The sequence below is a fragment of the Rhipicephalus microplus genome, chromosome 8, assembly GCF_043290135.1.
Source record: "Rhipicephalus microplus isolate Deutch F79 chromosome 8, USDA_Rmic, whole genome shotgun sequence".
Classification (NCBI taxonomy): domain Eukaryota; kingdom Metazoa; phylum Arthropoda; class Arachnida; order Ixodida; family Ixodidae; genus Rhipicephalus; species Rhipicephalus microplus.
The window spans coordinates 10,986,813-11,006,294 of NC_134707.1; the positions used below are offsets into that span (position 1 = coordinate 10,986,813).

The 19,482-nt window shown below is 46.3% G+C and overlaps 1 protein-coding gene across 3 annotated transcripts in view; it reads left to right on the forward strand.

The window, feature by feature from the left end:
• LOC119164125 (uncharacterized) overlaps positions 1-19,482 on the forward strand; it is a 47,219-nt gene that overhangs the window by 17,446 nt on the left and 10,291 nt on the right. For 2 of the 3 annotated variants that reach the window (XM_037416232.2, XM_075871025.1), the window contains exons 4-8: positions 1,350-1,483; positions 2,341-2,463; positions 5,103-5,225; positions 8,452-8,750; positions 12,718-13,018. In XM_037416232.2, the coding sequence (XP_037272129.2) occupies positions 1,350-1,483; positions 2,341-2,463; positions 5,103-5,225; positions 8,452-8,750; positions 12,718-13,018 (980 nt within the window). The remainder of the gene's footprint in view (positions 1-1,349; positions 1,484-2,340; positions 2,464-5,102; positions 5,226-8,451; positions 8,751-12,717; positions 13,019-19,482) is intronic. The other variant, XM_075871024.1, reaches the window with a different exon arrangement.

A 19,482-nucleotide genomic window follows, 5' to 3' on the forward strand; every position in this document is an offset into this window, starting at 1 on the left:
TTTCATTTTTCTCAAGACCTATTTTTGGGCAACTTCTTCAGTTTGGAAATCACGTTCCTGGTACTTTTGACAGCCTGATCTGAATGAAATTTTGCCCATATATTCCTTATCATGTGAAGGGTGCAAGTATTTCCTTTAAAACTTGGTATCGCTTGTACAGTGAAATCTTGATACATCGAATCTCAAGGAACCGTTGAAAATCATCTGTTATTTCGAACAGTTATTGTAGTGAAATGTTGAAAGTTCGCGCGAAAATCCTAAATGCAAACACGTGAATTGCCTATCTGTGCGACCGCATTATGCTCTAATAAGCGAGAAAAAACGAACACCAAATATTACGTAAGCAGTGCACGTTTATTTGAACCACCAACCAAAAAGCTAGGTGACAGCTGTCCAAAAGGCGGAGAGGTAAAGCTGCCCAACAAAAACAGTGGCAACAGAGCAAAGCCTGACGCGAAAACCAAGCACTAGGCGATGACGATGGTGATGGGGCTGGTGATGACGCTGTACAAACTAGAGCAACGCCCCGCCGCAGTGGTCTAGTGGCCAAGGTACTCGGCTGTGGGGGATGCATTTCCAATAGAGGCAGAAATGTTGTAGGCCCGTGTGCTCAGATTTGGGTGCGCTTTAAAGAACCCCAGGCTGTCGAAATTTCCGGAGTCCTCCACTACGGCGTCTCTCATGATCATATGGTCGTTTTGGGATGTTAACAACATATTTATTTATTTATTTACAAGTATCTTACAGGCTCCTCGGGGAGCATCACAAAAAGAAACGGAAAAGAATGCAATACATGAGTCGGAAAAGTACAACAGTAGCGTACTTGCAAGACGGTGAAACAAATTGAATTACATGGCAAAATAATACTACGAATGACACCAACTACTAACTAACAGCACAATAATATAAAGAAAATACTCAGGAAAAGTAAAAATAGGCCACAAACTATCAACTAACAGAGTAATACTAAGAAAACAATACTTTAGACAGTAATGAAAAAAAAAAATACTCATTTTTGCAAAAAGAGCGGCACGTAAGTCGTGTGAAAAATGTGCATCACTTGTGCACTCATAGAAACAAAAAAACAAAGTAGAAAGGAATTCGTAGCACGGAGCTTCGCACAACGAAGTTTTCGTGACGTGATACAGCTAGATGTATAATGTGATGGTTGTGAATACTTTGTTAAGAAGAATACTTTATAACTATCAATCAAACTAGAGCAACAGCAGGCATTGCACTGTACTAGTACTACTTTCGATGGCTTGCCAGCTAGCTAGCCCAGCGAGCGGCGTGTTTTTCCAGTAGTGGTCACTAACACCTCGATGCCTTTTTCCCCCGGCGAACTGCAGCAGGCGAGAGCACCAGTACGACCGACACTCCTCCGACGAGCGGCAGCAACAACCCAGCCATGTACATGGCGGCACCGCAACGGGGTCGCTATGCCGACCTGGCCTCAATGCGCCGGAAAGCTCGGCTCAAAGAGGTGAGTGTGACTCGTCTCGGACACTGAATGTCAGAATAGTGCGACAGCTGTGCGAATTGAGCCAAATTGATACAATTCCCCAATTTTCGCACCGAGCTGTGCCAAGATCACCAAATTTGCCGAAATTGTGCCGCGCGGCGTCAAAACGCCCGACCAGCTTCACAAACTTTTTTCAGTTGCGATAATGAGCGAGAAATGAAGGCCACGTTGGCCACCTGTAGTTTGTGTCGTCAATCGATCCAGGAATTCAGGCGTGCAGACCCTAAACCACTGTTAGGCCAGGACCTCGCGAAATGCTATTGCTCTGATGAAGTAACAACGCCGTGCGCCCATCGGTCCACTGACCTCGGCGGATATCTATCGGCGGGTCAACGCAACTTCTAGACAACAATGCGTTGCCGTAGCCAGCAACACTTCGCGGGTTAGCAGACGCTGTGACAGCATGTTAGGAACTAAAGCTGGAGGTGTATGCCGCTGTTACTGCGGTTTACACTTAGAAACTCAACATGCTGCGAACGTTGGTTTTTCTGGGGACCATGCTGGTTGCCATAGCAAGGCACAGATGGTAGATGTGCGGTGCTGTCACCGGGCCAGTGGGCGTGTTCCAATGTTACTTTATTTAGTCAAACGCGCCTTGCAAGTGTGCCGGAAACCTAACCCCTTTGTGAAAATGCATGCGGCACGAGACGCGATCATGCGCAGGGGGGGTGTGGACAGCGCCGAAGTCGAAGGGCGACATCATGCGACTGAGAAATGCTCCAGATTTAAATGCTGCTCGACCATGAAGCATGTGACAGAGTACCCACATGACTGGTCTTGCGGTTGTGGTTTGACTTTTAAACGGGTATTGGCTGCAGGTGACCAAAGCTTGTCGAGAGGAGGAGCTGATGGAAGTGGTCCTGCCGCGTCTTGCAGAGTCTGTCTCTCTTTGGGAATTTTTGCTTACCAAGTGTGAGAAGGGAGACCCGCCTCAGTTGCAGGTAAGCAGAAATGCAGTGCTGCAAGGTTTAATCTACGATGAAGAAGTATTGCCTACGGGCTACTGCGAGCACTTGTGGCAAAGCATTTTTTTTTTTTCACATGATTATTTCACTGGCATCTACGAGCGATGTTTCTGGCATGCTCCTTAACTACAATTGATATAACCAGACCTATATGGCCCATAGATGTCTTTGGCACTTGTGTAAGGCGACTGCCTGAAAATGCGACGCTATCTCACTTGCACATGACATGTGTTCCGTTCAACTGCCGATTTTTCGAACCCTCTAGGGAGCGAAAAACTGCCCGAAAATTCGGGCAGTCCAAAAAATTGAATGTAGGCCCCCAAAAAAAAAAAACGCAGTATTTAACTGATAATTTTCAATACAAGCAAAAAAAATGCACCATTTTGCTAATATTTCTCAATGCAAGCAAAAAACGCACGATTTCATTGATATTTCTCAGATCAATAGGGTCAAGGTCGAAGTACCAGACTTCCGGAACTCTGCCAAAGCATCAGTGGGGTGGCTCTGAAAAGAGCCGTTAAAGAAATGCATGCAGCCGACAGTGGGTGCCGTCAGGGCAGCCGGTGTTAGAGCTGCAGTGGCTTGAAGAACTTGTTGATCCTTGTTGAACGGCGTTCCGCTTGCATGCGATCACATTCGCCTCGATCTGAGCAAGGGTCATGTCATCACTGTATACCGATGTCAGCGTCATCAACGGCGGTCGTAGGTGGCGCAGGCGTTGGTTCCTCTTTTTCAACATCGGAGTCGTCTGAATCCGCCGTAAGCTGACTGACTATTTTGTCCTCAATTAGCTCTGCGCAGAAGTCGAGCTTGTTGTCAGCGTCGACGAACCGCTCAAAAGTTATTTCCGTGGGCATGGAAGCACCAGCAGAGCGGAGGTCGTTGATAATATCGTCCATGAGAGGGCACAAATCAGTCTCGCTTTCGCTTTCTTCAGGCAAGTCTGCTGCCTCTGTGTCGAGTACGAAGCCCGCGTGGCGAAAGCACTTGCGAAGCGTGTCTTGCGTTACTGCCTTCCATGCGTCTGCAAGCATTCCGACAGCACACCGAAGGTCAATGCTGTAGCTTTTCCCGTTTTCTGAGGACAGCACCATGCAGTTGAGTATACGTGAACGGTACAAAAGTTTCAGATTACGAATAACGCCTTGGTCCATCGGTTGGAGGATCGCAGTCATGTTGAGCGGCGTGAATTCCAGCTAGATAGCCTTCAAGTTATTGATGTGACCACGAGCAGCGCAGTTGTCAACGAAGAGCAGAAGTCCTCACGATGTGAACAAAGGAGTTTGCTGACGAGCGTCAAAGCACCTAGGCTTAGTGTTGCAGAGCACACTTCACACGATTGCGCAACAACGTACTAGGCTAGCCAAACACCATGTGGGCTGCGTAAACAAAACGGCACGACGGCAGGCGACGGTGCCTCAGGTACTCCGGAGGTGGCGCTGGTAAACATTCAAGATAGCCAGCGTGGCCATACCAAATCGGTGTGTGACGGTTAGTTCTAGTTCGAAGTAGTGAAACGCTTCGCGAGAGCGCTGCGCGGGAAGCCAGAGCGGCACGCACGAGCACAAGCGCTAAAACAAAAAGAACTTTATTAGCGGCAAAAAAATTTCCAGGTGGATAGTTTCGATTTTCAGCGAAGCATGCTTGCACGATTAACACGGCCAGTGTTGGGAATCTCGGAGGCCGTGTGTGTTTCTCCGCTAACAATCAATGAGTCCAAGCAACAGATGCCGACACAGTAGACCGGCGCGCTTAATTATGCGATCGTAATCGCCTGCGACGCAGTTGTGGTGGTTTCCACTGGAGGTTAGTGGTAGTTTCCGACCTTCTGTCGCATCAAAAAGTCCAAAAAATTGGACTCCGGGGGGTTCGAGCGTCCAAAATTTCAGACTTCCTTATACCTTCATTCTATGGGGCTCGTGGCGGTGCCGCGAAGATGTCCGAATTATTGGGCATGTCCGAAAGTTCGGGTGTCCGAAAAATCGGCAGTTGACTGTATCTACAACCCCCACAATGGGTCCTGAAAGTGTTTGCTCTACTCAAGTCGTAATACATGCTGTAGGTACGTGATAAAAATCTGTTCGAAATGTTTTGAAAATTTATTATTGTAGCGAAATATTTACGAACCATGATTCCATCTTCGATATTGTACTGTACTTTACAGTTGTAGCAAGAAACGTAATGTTTCATTTATAACGCTGCCCACGCTTCGTTTTCTCTTTCATGGAGATTCCTGCTACTACTCGCGCATTTGTCCATTTGGTAAACTTGGGATGGGGAATATTGACAAGTGTACATCTATTGCAACATTATCGTTACTCTTAGTTCCGCAGCAGAATAGTGTTGTCCGTAATGAGATTGTGTAATAAGAATCAGATGTAACTTAGTAAATAACCAATGCATTTGACTCGGGGATGAAATATCGTTGTGCTTTGAGTGTTGTTTTTGTTGCTGCACACAAGTTTGCCCAACTGTGTGTTTAGTCTTTTAACTAACTTTCTGGCTACTCACTTCAGTGTTGCAACAATGTCCAACACGCTTGTAGAAACGGTCGTCTCAGTTGTATTGTCTGGCGCTTGTGCCTCGTAACAAGTTTAAACTTGGCATTTTCGCAGATCCCAGAGATGCTGATTCAGCTGGAAGAAGTGTTGCGTGAGATGCGGGCATTGAGCCAGGAGAGCCTGGTGCCAGTCGAACCCGGTGACGAGGCGGCCCACATGGGAAGCCAACTCATGAAGGTGCGACTCGCTTAATTGTCAACTCGCTTTTTCACTGTGTCACAGAGGTCAAAACCACCTTGTGCACTCGAACCTCATCATAACAAAGTTGCATCTTACGCAAAAATAGGTTCGTAATGCCCTAAAATTTGTTATAAATGTTTATTACTAACATTATATGTATTTCAAGATCATTTTTTGCTTGCTTCGTTATTAGCGATATTTTGTTATATACAAGTTCATTATATCGAGGTTTGAGTGCAGATAACAATTGTAAATTGCTTGAGGTGACATCATGTTCAACTTTCAATACTTCTGGTGCTTTGCATTCCGTCCTTCACGCCAAGATAGAGCATCAAAAAGCGAGCACTGATTTGAGAATGTTGTTTAGCCTGGCTTGAATGGGACCTGTAGGTTGTGTACTCTGGGGCTGGGAGCACGAGAGTACACAGAAATCAACGGCATCCGCATTATGCTGAAGTTGTGTGATACTCTCTGTCCCTGTGCTGCAAGCTTTAGTACAGTGTAGGCCACATATAGCATGAGTCGCCGGAGCCTCAAATATCCGCACTATAATCGGTACTGCACTATAACCAAGACGGCCTTCTTCAAAGACTGCACTTGTGCAAAACATGCTGAGAATGCAGCCTCCCATGTCAGAAAATCGAGGCACGTGACGTAAAGTGTTTACAATCATTCAAATTTCCTAACTACAAAACTGCGTGAAAAAGCCAAAAAAAGAAAGCGCAGTTTTCTAGTTATGAATTACCAACTCGCCCAGCGTTCAATACTCTCAAATTTCCTAATGTTCAAAAATTAATGTCTTGAAACCCCCATTGCCAATGAAATAAATGCAGGAAAAAAAAGAAAGAGAACTAGCAAAAGAAAGTGCCATTGCAGAAATCTGTTAACCACGTTTCAGACCACCTCGATTATGTGCATTACCCAAACTATGTCAACTCGCAACCGAAATATTGCACTCTGAATGGTATCGATTTTGCAGGCGTGTGTTGAGTGGCTAAAACATCGCAATGGAATCGCAAACTTCCATTTGAGTATTGTATGAGCCACCCATGCCCCTGTTTTCGTTAACGATACGAGTTCCCTCTCCTTGCTTCTGCAGCTACCGCAGAGGGTTTCATTGATTTCACACCAAACTGCAACTCTGATCAGCCGCAAAGGCTGTTGAAAAGCAACCACCGTTGATTAGGCCTAGCCTGCGGTTCAGCATAGGTGAATATTGGGCATCAAAAAGGTTGCACACAAGCACTGACCCAAGATCAGCGCGTGTTATATGAAGTTTGGGTTGGCAGTCGGGCGATAACGGCGACAAAACTCTTATGTGCTTCGGCCTTCGATTAGTGCGGCTTGGCGTAGCGCGACCATGCGTGAACACATTGCACTGTTCTTCGGCCAATCGTTCGGAAGGGCAACGTAAGGTAAGCGCTTGCTGCTGGCTCAAGGCACTGTTACCAAACTTCATCCGAGTGAGCTCAAACAAAGGAGCCGACGGACAGGAAAGAAAAGCGCGTGCTTACCCTACGCTGTCCAGAGAGAGAGTGTCTTCCCGTCGCGCGTGAAACGTCTTGCAACCCTCACATGCGGTGGCTACGTTGAGATCTGGTGTTAAGTGGGGTAGGCTAACTTAGCCCCGCTCAACCATCACTACGATCGCCAAGGAGAGGATAGACACGATTGGGCTAGTGAATGGCAGAATAGGTGAAAATCTGCGCCATGACGATGGACAAGCTTCAATCCCCACAAGTTGTATACGTATACACTGGGTTCTATGGGACAGGAAACGGGAATAAAAAAAAGACCGCATTGTAACTAGTCCTGCACTACAAGTAGCTATGTTATATCTGGTCTGCACTGTGTAAGCGTAAAATGCTTTGACAAAACAGGTCAATCTTTCACAACTGGGTGTTGAACCTAGACATGTATTATCTCTCGTGGCTGGTTTACGTCTTTTGTTATTTCTTATATGTTTTTGCATTAGGCATTTGTGGGGTCTCAAAGTGGAGAGTGAGCGCCTTACTCTTGGATTAAAATGGACTCAGCAGACTTGGTTGGAACACACCAAACAACACATATTTATTTAATTACTTTTGAATGACGATATCGTCACCCGAATTGTTATACATCAATTGTAATTAACACGCTAAGACATCCTTACACAATATTAAACAACACTCAACAACAAGACAACAAGGCGGTGTCCCTAACGCCTGACTCGCTACGTGGGCCTGCCGCAGGCAGCCCGAGGTGCCGTCCACGGCAGACCCACCGCGGAAGACAACCGTTCGCGCCAAACACCACCAGCCAAAGAGAGACTCGCTCAACTCTCTCGGCCCCGCCGCAGTGGTCTAGTGACTAGGCTGCTGACTCTTAGGTCGCGGGATCAAATCCCAGCTGCGGCGGCTGCATTTCCGATACAGGCGGAAATGTTGTAGGCCCATGTGCTTAGATTTGGGTGCACGTTAAAGAACGCCCGATGGTCGAAATTTCTGCAGTCCTCCACTACGGCGTCTCTCATAATCATATGGTGGTTTTGAAACGTTAAACCCCACATATCTATCTATCAATCAACTTTCTCGCCCGCCACCAAGGTTTGCCTTCCGCCAGGTGTCACTGCCGGCTCTACCGCTCTACCAATCATGATGATGATGATAGTGTGGATCACCGCTCGCGGACACGCCACCTATTGCTCAATAGTTGTCTCTCCCGAAATAGTTGTCTCTCCCGCGGCGCTGACAACTTTACATGGTGTGTCAGCATCTCCACACATTCTATTTGTATGGGTCATGCGTTGCTTGGATAATACGTTTTTCTTCTGCTCCGTCTTCCCTTCCAAAATGTATATCATGTCGTTATTGAAGGATGAACTTGTCGGCTTGTTGGCTGAACATGTTACAAGAACAACTTGAAGAAGCAAGGACAGAAAACGTTGCTTGTGTGCATTTGCAGTGCGCATTTTCCCTCTCTTCTCCTACAAGATGTATCTTAAACGACACCTGATTGGTGTTAGTGATATCGTCGTGGTTTAATTAGGACAGCCAAGCTGGACAAAAAAAAAACGAGAAGAGAGAGAGGAAACAGCGCATCTCTGCGCTCTTTGCCGTCTCTCTTCTCGTTTTCCTTCAGCTTGCTCAGCAAGTCGAGTTTCCAAGTATGAACCAACTAGTCTGCAAAGAAGTATTGCTAGAACGGGAAGCGTTACATGTCTTCGTGATTTTGGCTTGTGTAGATTGAAGACGAGAGCGTGGCCCAAGCAATAGGCATCACAACCGGCCTGTACGCCATTCATGAAGAGGAAGCCGTCGCGAAGGTGGTGCCTGTAGCTCGCAAACGGCCGCGCGTCGAGTCGGAAAGCAGCCAGAGCCAGCCCGCTACCAAAATGGAGGCCTCCAGCGAGGCCACCAGCACAGGAGCCGGTGGTGTGGAGTTTGTCACGCCAGAGGAGATGGTGGCTGCGCTGCATGGGGAGCCACTGCCGCCCAACAAGCGGATACGACTGGACGATGAGGACGCGTTTGTTGTGCTCACGTGAGTAGCTCGGGCCTGCCTACAAATTTTCGCAAATTTGTTTTTAATGTTTATAAACGTAAGCTTATTCGAATACTTTTAAAATGCTGCACGAAGTTTTAGGGAAAATGAGCTTGGCTTGTGAGATATTCTTGTACAATTAAACATCATTGTAACAAAGTCGTATATGATGCAAAAATAGCTTTGGTATATTTAAAAGCTTTATTAATGTATATTTATAACACGGTATTTATGACATTTTCTTCATTATGATCAATAATGATGTAAATATATTTAACTTTTATATGTGTTTGTTACATTGAAGTACCGCAAAAACTCGCATATAGTTCGGACCCGCGTATAGTTCGAGGTGTAACTCGGGGATAGCAAATGCGAGAAAAAACATTTTCACGCGAATATTGTTCGAGGAAAACAGAAAAAATGCATTTATTTACACACTTGCATGCGCACGCACGCGCGCGCACGATTAGTCGTCGTCTTTGTCTGACACACTGTCTTCCGAATCTCCCTTCCGAAGTCCGCAGGCGGAATGCCTTTGTCTCGAGCGATCTCCCTTGCCTTTGCCTGCAGCAGCTCGATGTGCACAGCGAGTTGTGCAGCTCGTTGCTCCCGAACAAAGTCCGTCAGTTCTCGTTCCACGTCTGGAAATGCTCCATTTTTCGATCCCCGGAAACTTTTTCTCTTGTCGCAGCATGCAAAAAGGGCTTCCTTCTGCTTCCTCCAACCGCCAATGCTCCGCTCATTCACGCCGAACTGCCGCTCCGCGGCACAGTTGCCGATGGTTTCGGCAGCAGAAATAACTTTCCTCTTAAAGGCAGCCGAGTACTGCCTGCGCGGTCCCGACATGGCTTAAAATCACGGAAGTAAAATCGTGGCCGTCGTGATATGCGCCAAGTGATTGCAATGGCCACTGTTGCTCGCCTGATGCACGCCTGTACCTGTAGGTCTCTAGGACTAATGCCGCTCACGCTACCACGCCACCTAACGTAGAAGTGCGCAGACACCTGATAATGATGATAGCACCAACCAATGCTGAAACCAGAACTGAATTCGGGCCGAAACTTTTTGGGATTCGCATATAATACGGGGCTGAAATTTGGCACCCTAAATTTTAGAAAAAAACCCCGGGCTATACGCGGGTTTTTACGGTATTTATGTGTTGGATGATTGGAAGGCTCAAGGCTGTATGTAAAACAGTGCATGTAGAGAGGAAAGTTCGATAGTATCTTTGCTCAGTCAACGAACCATAGTTTACTTTTCAGCTTTAAAGTATATGTACTATTATGTATAACTTAACCATAACAAATGTCATCAATTTTGACTGGGCTTTGAAGTACTGTGCCACAAATTAACCCCTTTAGACTCAAATTATTTCTGTTCAGAGTAAGCAAGCAGTAGTTACAATTTGTGAAGTGCAACTACTGATGTCACGCAGTTATTATGGGCGTTGACGTCAAGTGAAAGCAATTTTGTACAGTGAAGGCAGCTGCGTCGCCCCTTTGTGCGTCCGCAAGACCGTGAGTGCGACAAAGGCAGGGGATCGGCTCAATGTTGACCAGGAAAAGTTTCCACGGACTGAAAACGTGAAAATATCAGCTTTTTGGCCGGCTGAAGTTGCTCTGTGTGGATAGAGTTGACTAGCCCTTTCAGTCACGGTGTACACAAACGGAGACGCCAACTTCAATGGCACGTCACGCTCCGCATGTTTCATCAAATGGCCTGAAACTTAGCGTGCACTCTCGTGCAGGCCTCCTTAGTGGACAGTGAGTGAATATTTAACTTCGTTACGTTGCACATTGCTGCAGACGATCACTTTGCTGGATTCAATACCTAGTTCAACGATTTTTCAATGTGACGCATTCCAAGACCAACAAAAAAATATTCTTGTTCTTCGCTCAAAACAAATGTAACCAAAAATAAACTGTGCATCCATTTCGGGCCAAGTAGAGGATTCTTTTTGTGCAAGTACTGAAACTGACTGGTGGCAGAATAATTAAATATTTAGTCACACACTCACTAACTTTAATTACCATAAGTCACAGGTAAGAACGTTTAACTTAATTTTCTTACTTGGAATGTAATACTCAGTGCCTTGGAATTATGCCATGCAAATTTGACGCATTTCCGACAGTGCATCATAATGCATGACTGAAAGGGCTAGGTAATGACCCTGGATACGTACGCATGTGATCAATATGTATGTAAAAGTGCCTGAGCTTCAAGGGGAATAAATTTTTCATTCTAAGAAGACATTATGTCTCTCTACTTTTCTAATCGTCAACCTATGGGAACGCAAATTCATATTTTGCACTCAAGAATATTTTGACGTTTGATTCAAGTAAAGGTGTTTTTTTTTTTTATTTCGGATGGAATCTGAGAGTCGTTGCCAAATGCAGGGTCGGCATAAAACTGTGTAGTATAACGAAGGTTTTTAATACATTACTTGTATGGGGATTTTGTCGGCACCAAACCAATTTGTCGTAAAATGCGAAATCAGGTGATGTACATTCAAACCTTGCTATAACGAAGTTGAAGGGGAGCCACAATTATTTCGTTATATCCATTATTTTCGTTATGTCGATTATAGCAATTTGTGGCAATGTATGCTCAGATGGGCGCACACCTATAAGCATGCAAAGAAGGAAACCGCCTCGCGGCCCGATGTACCGCTATGCGACCACGCATGCAACGGAAAATAAACACAGTTGAAGCTCAATAATACGAACACCCTTAATTCGAATTTTGGGTGATTCAAACTCACGCTGAGGTCCCGTCAAAGCTATGTGTATTCCAATGAGCGAAAACGCCCCGTAATTCGAACGCGCGAGCACTTGCGATGGTTACTTCGAACATACCGCGCTCCGAAAATGCTCTCAGCACCATGCCCAATCCCACGTTGGCACCTCTCAACGCTGCGCGCGAAGAAGAAAAGGGAAGAAAAGACAGTGGCGGACTGTTTGCTATCTCTCTCTCTCTCAAATGCCGATCTGCGACGTGCCTGTTCCACGCCTCTCCCTTTTCTGTCTCTGCTCGTAGAGACCCTTCTTCTTTCAAGGCCACGTGGGGAGAGAGAAAAAAAAAGAAAAGCTTTCGCAGAGAGTCCTTCTTTCTCGGTGCAGAGGGTAGCAGCAGAGATGCCGTCGCGGGAGGAAAATCGCTTTGCACCGCGGTGCCGCTTCTCGGTCATGTGGCCCGCTTAGCGCTTTCTTAATCCCCTCTGCGGGCTGTGTGAGGAGGACGGCTCTCTCGGCCGCGCGTGGCGTGGCTGTAAGGTCGGCGTGGTACTTTTGAAAGAGCCGCGCCGAACGAGCGTCAAACTCCTCAGAAAACTATATACCTAACACACTACGGTCGGTTCTTTTTTTTTTTTTGATAGACTATTTGATAGACTAAATTAGTCAGTTATATTCATTTACTGCTCAATTTTACTTCGTTAGAATGAGGTTTAAAATGCATGGTTCTCAATGGAGCTTTCAGGGGGAATTTAATTTATTTTGTTATATTCATTATTTTGTTATATCTCGTTACATTATAATGAGGTTTGAGTGTATAATCAAAGTTTCACCATACATCGTTTTCCCTCCTCGGATAATTTTGCCTCAATCCTTTATTCAACCGCACTCTCTAATTTTCGTGACATGAGGCACTTTGCCAATGTTTCAGGTAAGCAACTTTCCAACAGAGATCCACATTTGCATGTCCGGGTTCTAAGTTGGAGACTTGAATTTTCTGCTAAATTTTTTCAAGGATTCTGCCATCACTGCTCAGCCTGACATAATGTTTTTAATAGTAACAATCAGCATTTAGCTCTTGATGCGCATAGTATTTATATTAGCTGGGAACACATGCTTGTGGTTCATGCGAAAACCATTTAGCATGACCGTCTTTCACTGGGGAAAGGTGGGCACATTGTGGGTGAAGCTTACATTTGTTCTTGGGTGGTAACTGATTGCAATATTCTGTGTAGGGGCACCGGTGTGGACAGCGAGGCGGCGAAAGTAGACGGCATCATCGAGGCCACGCTGAACAGTGACAGTCTGTCAGAAAACATGCTAGAAAACCTCGAGTTTGCGAACCTGCCCGTGACGGACGATGCCGTGACCAACGGTAACGACGAGGACGCCCAGTCTGCAACCCCAGTGCCAGTCACAGCGGTCACCGCCACGGCCGCAGCGGCGCCCGCAACGACTGCGGTCACGGCAACGTTGAGCGGCCACCAGGAGACCTTTCAGTTCATCCAGCAGGCTGGCAAGTCACAGCTGCACAAGGTAAACCTTTTTGGGGCCATGTATCGTTCTTAGGCACAGTCAACTGCCGATTTTTTGGGCATGCTTGAAAATTTGTACGCTTTCGCAGTGCCGTCACAAGTGCCTTAGACGTCAATGTACAGTAGATGTTCCATTTCTTAAACACCCGAAATTCCCGACATGCCTGATTTCTCGGACTCACCTGTGGCACCGTCAAGTTCTCCGTAGAGTCAATGTATTAGAAAGTCAGAAATTCTGGACGTTTATAGCTTTTGCCATCCAATTTTCCGGACTAAAAAGTCCTTACTCGAAGGACTTACTCGAAGGCACTCAGGACGTCGCAATTTTGGTTATCGTACCCACGAATTCATTGCACCGCAGCTGCCGTACCTTCGAAACCGCAAAGGCCTCAATCCAGTGCACACCAATCCATAGATTAGTCAAACCTGTGGCCACAGCCGCATAGTGCTCGCAGCTGTGCAGCCTGTGCTCCGACAGCGGGAAAAGCTACACTGTTTACCTATGGTCTGCCATCGGCATGCTAGCAGACTCTTAGAAGGCTGTTCCGCAACAGACCCTCAGGAACTACTTTCGCCACGCGAGCTTCGTACTGGATGCTGAGATTGCCGTTTCGACCGGGGTGGACAGTGCGTGCGATGAACTTCCACCCGCGGACGATCTGCACGCTGCCGGTGTTTCATTCCAGCCGGGATAACCTATGAGAGCTTTGCCGACGCCGAGCTGTGTGCGGAATGGACCGATGACGAAATTATTCGCCATGTTACGGAAAATTCCTACCACTCTGACACTGAGATCGCAAAGGCAGTGCCTACGCAGCCAGCGGGCTCGGAGTTGACGCGGGCCCTGACACAGTCATTGGTGTACAGCGACAGCATGGCATCGGCTCAATTTAAGGCAGACATCATTGCGGGCATGTGGAACGTCGTGCAAGGGAAAATAAGTGACTTTCTTTTTCCCCGCCTAAGTGCTTACAAATATAGTAGCGCCGGCCACATCTAATTTTTCTTTTTCTTCTTTCTTTCTTTTTTTTATATATAGACGGCCTGAGCACCTAAACAGTACACTTGCTGAATTGCAATGAGAATCCTGTGCTCCTGTCATGACCTTCCCCGTGAGCAAAAACGCCTAATAAAAAAAGTGTGTTTGCATTCGTTTGTTAAGACTGCCGGATTTTCCGGGCGTTCTCGCGGTCCCTTGAGGGTTCGGGAAATCGGCTGTCGACTGTGTAAGAATGTCTGAAATTTCTGACCCAGGAACTCTTTGGTGCGTGATTTTTCAGAGTTATTGCCGAAATTTTCGGTCAGAAACAGCATTAATTAAGTAAAGCCACAGCCTCTCTTGCATTTATCGTCTCATAGGTTTGAACCAGCGATTTCGCGAGTCTATCTGTTTGCGGCCGTAGCTGTGTCTGAAAGTTGGCTTTGCCTCAAGCTTAAGTTGTTGGGTGAAGCAGATAAAAAGTACGAAGGTTTTTTTTTTATCTAGGTGCAGTGCAGCACTGTCTTCACAAATTAGCACCAGGAACGCATGGAGGCATGATGGTAGCAGATGGCAATGTCGCCAGTACGACTTAATTCCTAATGATTCTTTATGATAAGCATCTTCAGCTAGCTGCCCCATGTGAGAAAATCGTTACTTAACTAGCGCTTCGCTGGCATCACAGGCACTCATCACAATTTAAGCAAAGTTCGCGGCTTGTACCGAAGGTATTATCAAGAACCTCGGTGCTCACCGAAACGCCTAATGTGTGTACTGGGTGCCATTGAAGCCATTTCAGACCCAAGTGGTGATTTGACCACTTGGGCGGAATTAAAAAGTATGAAGTCCTGTTTTTGTTTTTTTTTGTCTGCACAATATTTCGAACTACTATTTCATGGTTTCCAAGGCGTCTGAAAAATCAGCCGTTGACTGGGGTAAACTGTCACATAAGCATGATAAAGAGTGCGGAAGCACGGATGTTGGGCAGAAGAAGTCACTTGTGTGCTTTGCCTCTATGAAATGAACCTTATCAAACTAGCTCAGTGTAAACTAATTAATTAGAGCACGCTTCATGAACAGGTGTTAAATATCATCAAGTCACAGGCAGCCCTGTTTTCTGCTTCCTTCCACTCTGACTAGCATTAATTTTTCACACCGTCAACAAGCAGTCTGCTCTACATGACAAAACTAAGAAAGCTTTTGTTTGAGGACTTTCGCTTAAAAAAAACATTCAGAACTTATCCGTTTTATGGCTGAGATATTCATTCGTCTCGCAGTATATAGGGTAAAAAATAAACATGATCTTTTTTGCATGCCGTTTGTCACTACACTCAAACCTCGTTATAGCATAATGGGATATAACAAAATAATGGATAAAATGAAGTAAATGAAATTTTCTTTCGATAGCTCCATTGAGAACCAGGCAATTTAAACCTCGTTGTGATGAAATAAAATTGACCAGTAAATGGATATAACAAACTTAATTAGTCTATCAAGTAGTCTATACAGAAAAAAACGCGTAGTGTGTTATCGTAGTTACTCGAATCTAACGCGCACATTTTTTCCGGTTAAGCGATTTCATGAATCGCATGGGCGTTAGAATCGAGTACGAAAAAAAAAATGAATACGGTCATTTTATTGTTATCGGCATTTCTAAAATGAACACCCCCTACGTGCGTCGGCCATTTCTGCCTATGTGTTTCCTATGTGCGGCACTTCGTACGTGTGCTAAGGAGTTCGTCATCTTGTAGTGCATTAGCATCGACGGCATGGAAGGGCTGACTCCAAAAACTCAAGTGCACCTTGATGCCGCTTTTAAAAGAAAAGTCATCTCGTGTGCCGAAACAGACGAAAATCGGGCCACATCGAGGTTGTTCAGAGTTCCCGAAAACGTGCGTGCGGGACTGGCGGAAACAAAAGCAGAAGATTGTCGACAGAAAAGATTCACGCAAAGGCTTCAGTGGACCACCGCAGGGTCGGTTTCCGCAAATTGAAGAGCTGCTTGGCGAGTATATGATTTAGCAGTGAGCGGCACAGCGGCCCGTGACGACAGAACTGCTCCAAAGGCAGGCTATGCAGTTAGCCTTAGAAAAAGGGCTAATGCGGAGCCAGTTTAAAGTGGGCAGTTGCTGGCTAACTAACTTTATAAAGAGGAAAGGCTTTTCCCTCCGAAGGCAAATGGGCATATGCCAAAAGTTTCTGGAGGAGTACGATGAAAAGCTTCACAGTTTTCAGAGGTTCGTCCTAAACTTGCGGCACAACATCGGCTACCTGCTTGGGCAAATCAGGTATGCCGATCAGGCGCCTCTTTACCTCGACATGCCTGGCACCACAACCGTCGAGAAGAAGGGGGCAAAGCAAGTTTGCGTGCTCATATCGGGCCACAGTAAAACTAGAGTGACGGCAACGCTCCGTTGCACGTCAGGTAGATACAACCTTCCCCCGTATCTCATATTTAAACGGAAGACGCTCCCGAAAGGCGTCGTTTCCCGAGTGGTGTGATCATGCGGGCCAACAAGAAAAATGGGTGCGCATTGCAATCGATGTCTTACTTTTTTTTCGTCGTGGAAACTGGGTGTGCGTTACAATCGAGGGCACAGTAGAATCAAGTAAATACGGTAAGTATATCGTTTACTGCGCAGTTTGACGCTCGTTTGGCACGGCTCTTTCAAACTACCACGCCATGCGCGGCCGAGAGAGCCGTCCTCCTCACACAGCCAGCGGAGAGGATTGAGGAAGCGCTCAGCGGGTCACATGACCGAGAAGCGGCACCGCGGTGCAAAGCGATTTCTTTCTCTGCGCCTTACGGCAACGACTGCGTTTTTGCTGCTACCCTCGGCACCGAGAAAGGAGGCCTCTCTGCGACAGCTTTTTTTTTTTCCTCCCTCTTCGCGCCCGGCCTTGAAAGGAGAAGGGTTTCTATGCGCAGAGACGGAAAAGGAAGAAGCGTGGCACAGGCGCGTCGCAGATCGGCATTTGAGAGAGAACAAACAATCTGCCACAGTCTTTCCTTTTCTTTTAGGGGCGAAGCTCCTTAGGGCGTGGGCTGTGCGTCCCCTGTAGCCTGTATGTAGCCACCTCTAGTTTAGTTCTTGCAGTGTTCACTAGATGGCGGTACCGTCCCCTGTATGTTAAAGCCCCTAGATCTAGAAAGTAGCGACACTCTCCTCCGCGCGCGCGTTTTCCTCCTCAATTTTTCTCGGATTTCTCCCCTCTCCCGGCTGGCGCGGTGCGCACGGCACGCTGAACCCTCCACTGGCTCACTGCAGCCGCATTAGATTCAATGCGCGCGCTTGTTTAACCGGCTCCTTGAAGCATTATACGAGAATATGTCCCTTAAGAAAGAGTCGTGACGAAAGTAGGCTTCCCATAGAACATTATGGCAGACATATTTTTTAAGACGATTCGATAAATACGAGCGGAAGCGCTTCGAAAAAATGAGCATACCAGCTGGCGGCTTAGCGGTTTACCTCTCCGTCGCCGCTTCGGCTGTCTGTAACGCGGATGTGTATTAAGCGCATGTAATGTAGGCAGCACATTGTATAGACGAGAACTTGATAAGTGCTGCAGTGTCGCTTTGTAAAATTCATGTTGTGTTGGCGAAAAGCAAGCATAGAAGTCACCGTGCGTGCCTGGCTTCCGTCACGATGAAACGACGAGATATTGCATTCCATTAACTTTGGGACTTACCTCAGTCTGTTAAAAAAAAAGCAAAACCCACCGCTCAGATGGAAGCTTTTAAGACTATGTTACGCTATAATTAACTCACAGAATTCAGGATGTAAAGTTTATCAGAAGAGAGCCATTACGAAAAGCGCGTACGTGGCTCTTTCTTTATATGAGCATACACGCATAATACATACATATACCAGATACGTAACTTTGCTTCCGTGCGTATGGCTATTTACTTTACGGCTGCTGCCAAGATATTATTGAGCGGTTGTTAATTGACTTATTAAGACGAAAGCCTTAGCTGCCTCATCAAACGCGGAAATTGACCGTCGGCGACCCGCGTCGAAGGCGTCTCGCGTCCCGTGGCGTCGGTGACTATATATAGTGATGAAAAAGGTCATCATCTGGTGACGTCACCAAACACGTCACAGATCGCCAAAATTTGTGACGTCCTGAGGCACCCCACCTGGTTTTGCATTGCCTCCGTGATCGGTACACCTTTGACCAAGCTACGACGCGATGTGATGACGTCATCATGTGAGGCTACGTGACGTCCTTGTGACGTCATCATGACGTCACGTAGCGTCACATGATGACGTCATCACATCGCGTCGTAGCTTGGTCAAAGGTGTACCGATCACGGAGGCAATGCAAAACCAGGCGGGGTGCCTCCAAACTTGGAAGTAGTGCAAAATCACGATAGGCGCAGAAAGCTTTGGAAGGGTGGCGGGGCAGCATCAATACACCTAAATACAATGGCTGAGAGGAAAAAGAAGATTGTTTTCGCCTTCGAGTCGTCCTAAATGAACGCATAAGGAACCCTGTGAGATGTTTTACTTTAGCCTAACCAACATATGTTCTTCTATATGCACGAAGGTCGAAAGAGTATAATCGTTTGATTTTATTCAAAAGAATAATTCAATGAAAAATGCTACCGGTGTTTCATAACTGATGGCATTGAACTACAAAATAATCAAGGCGGCGCGGAAGGTTCCGGACCGGACTGGTATGTGGTTCTAAAAATGTACTACTCTAGCTACGAAGTATTTCTCCTCGACTGAGAAGTTGTTTGTCGTTAATTTCTTGAACACAGTTTATCATATTAACTAAATTTTGAGGAATATGTAACTATGATTGCAATAGGAAGGTAGTTTTACTTGCCGCAAATTCACTGTGTCCAGTGAACCAAGAAAATGCATGTAGGCTCACTGTGCAGTTAGCTGAAGAAGAAAAGAAATTTCAGTAGCAACACGTTTATTTTTGCGCAACAATGAAGAACCGCTCGTTGTAAGAAATTCGAAGCCAAGGCGCATGCTATTTACGCCCAAGATATCTCTACATGAGTTACATGAACAGCAAGACAGCTCTCATACAGTAAAGGTCTACCTACATATATATTGTTCAGAGGTACTGCGCATGCTACAAACGTCGTTATTCTAGCGCTACACACACAACGACGAAATAAATCGCATCTGCTGCAGGCGGGCACAATTGTCAGCGTATGTTTGCCGCAGCGACGTGCATGCCAACGCTTTTGCTTGCACACTTGCCGTTTGTAGCGGGGACTATTTTTGATGCCTCGTTTCTGACAAGAATGTGAATTCGCAGTTTGGCATAGACGCCTACAATATCTTTAATGATTTCATGGCATGCAGGGAAACAAGTCACGATGGAAATGCTTCTAGGGACTGCAGCCTGAAGTTCTACAGCGGTCACAGTGTTTTTTATGAGTGCCTCTCTGTTGCTTCTGAATAAGTTTTCCGTCACCTTGAGAATCTCCACGACAGCAGGCGAAGGGTTAACCAGCGCAAGGC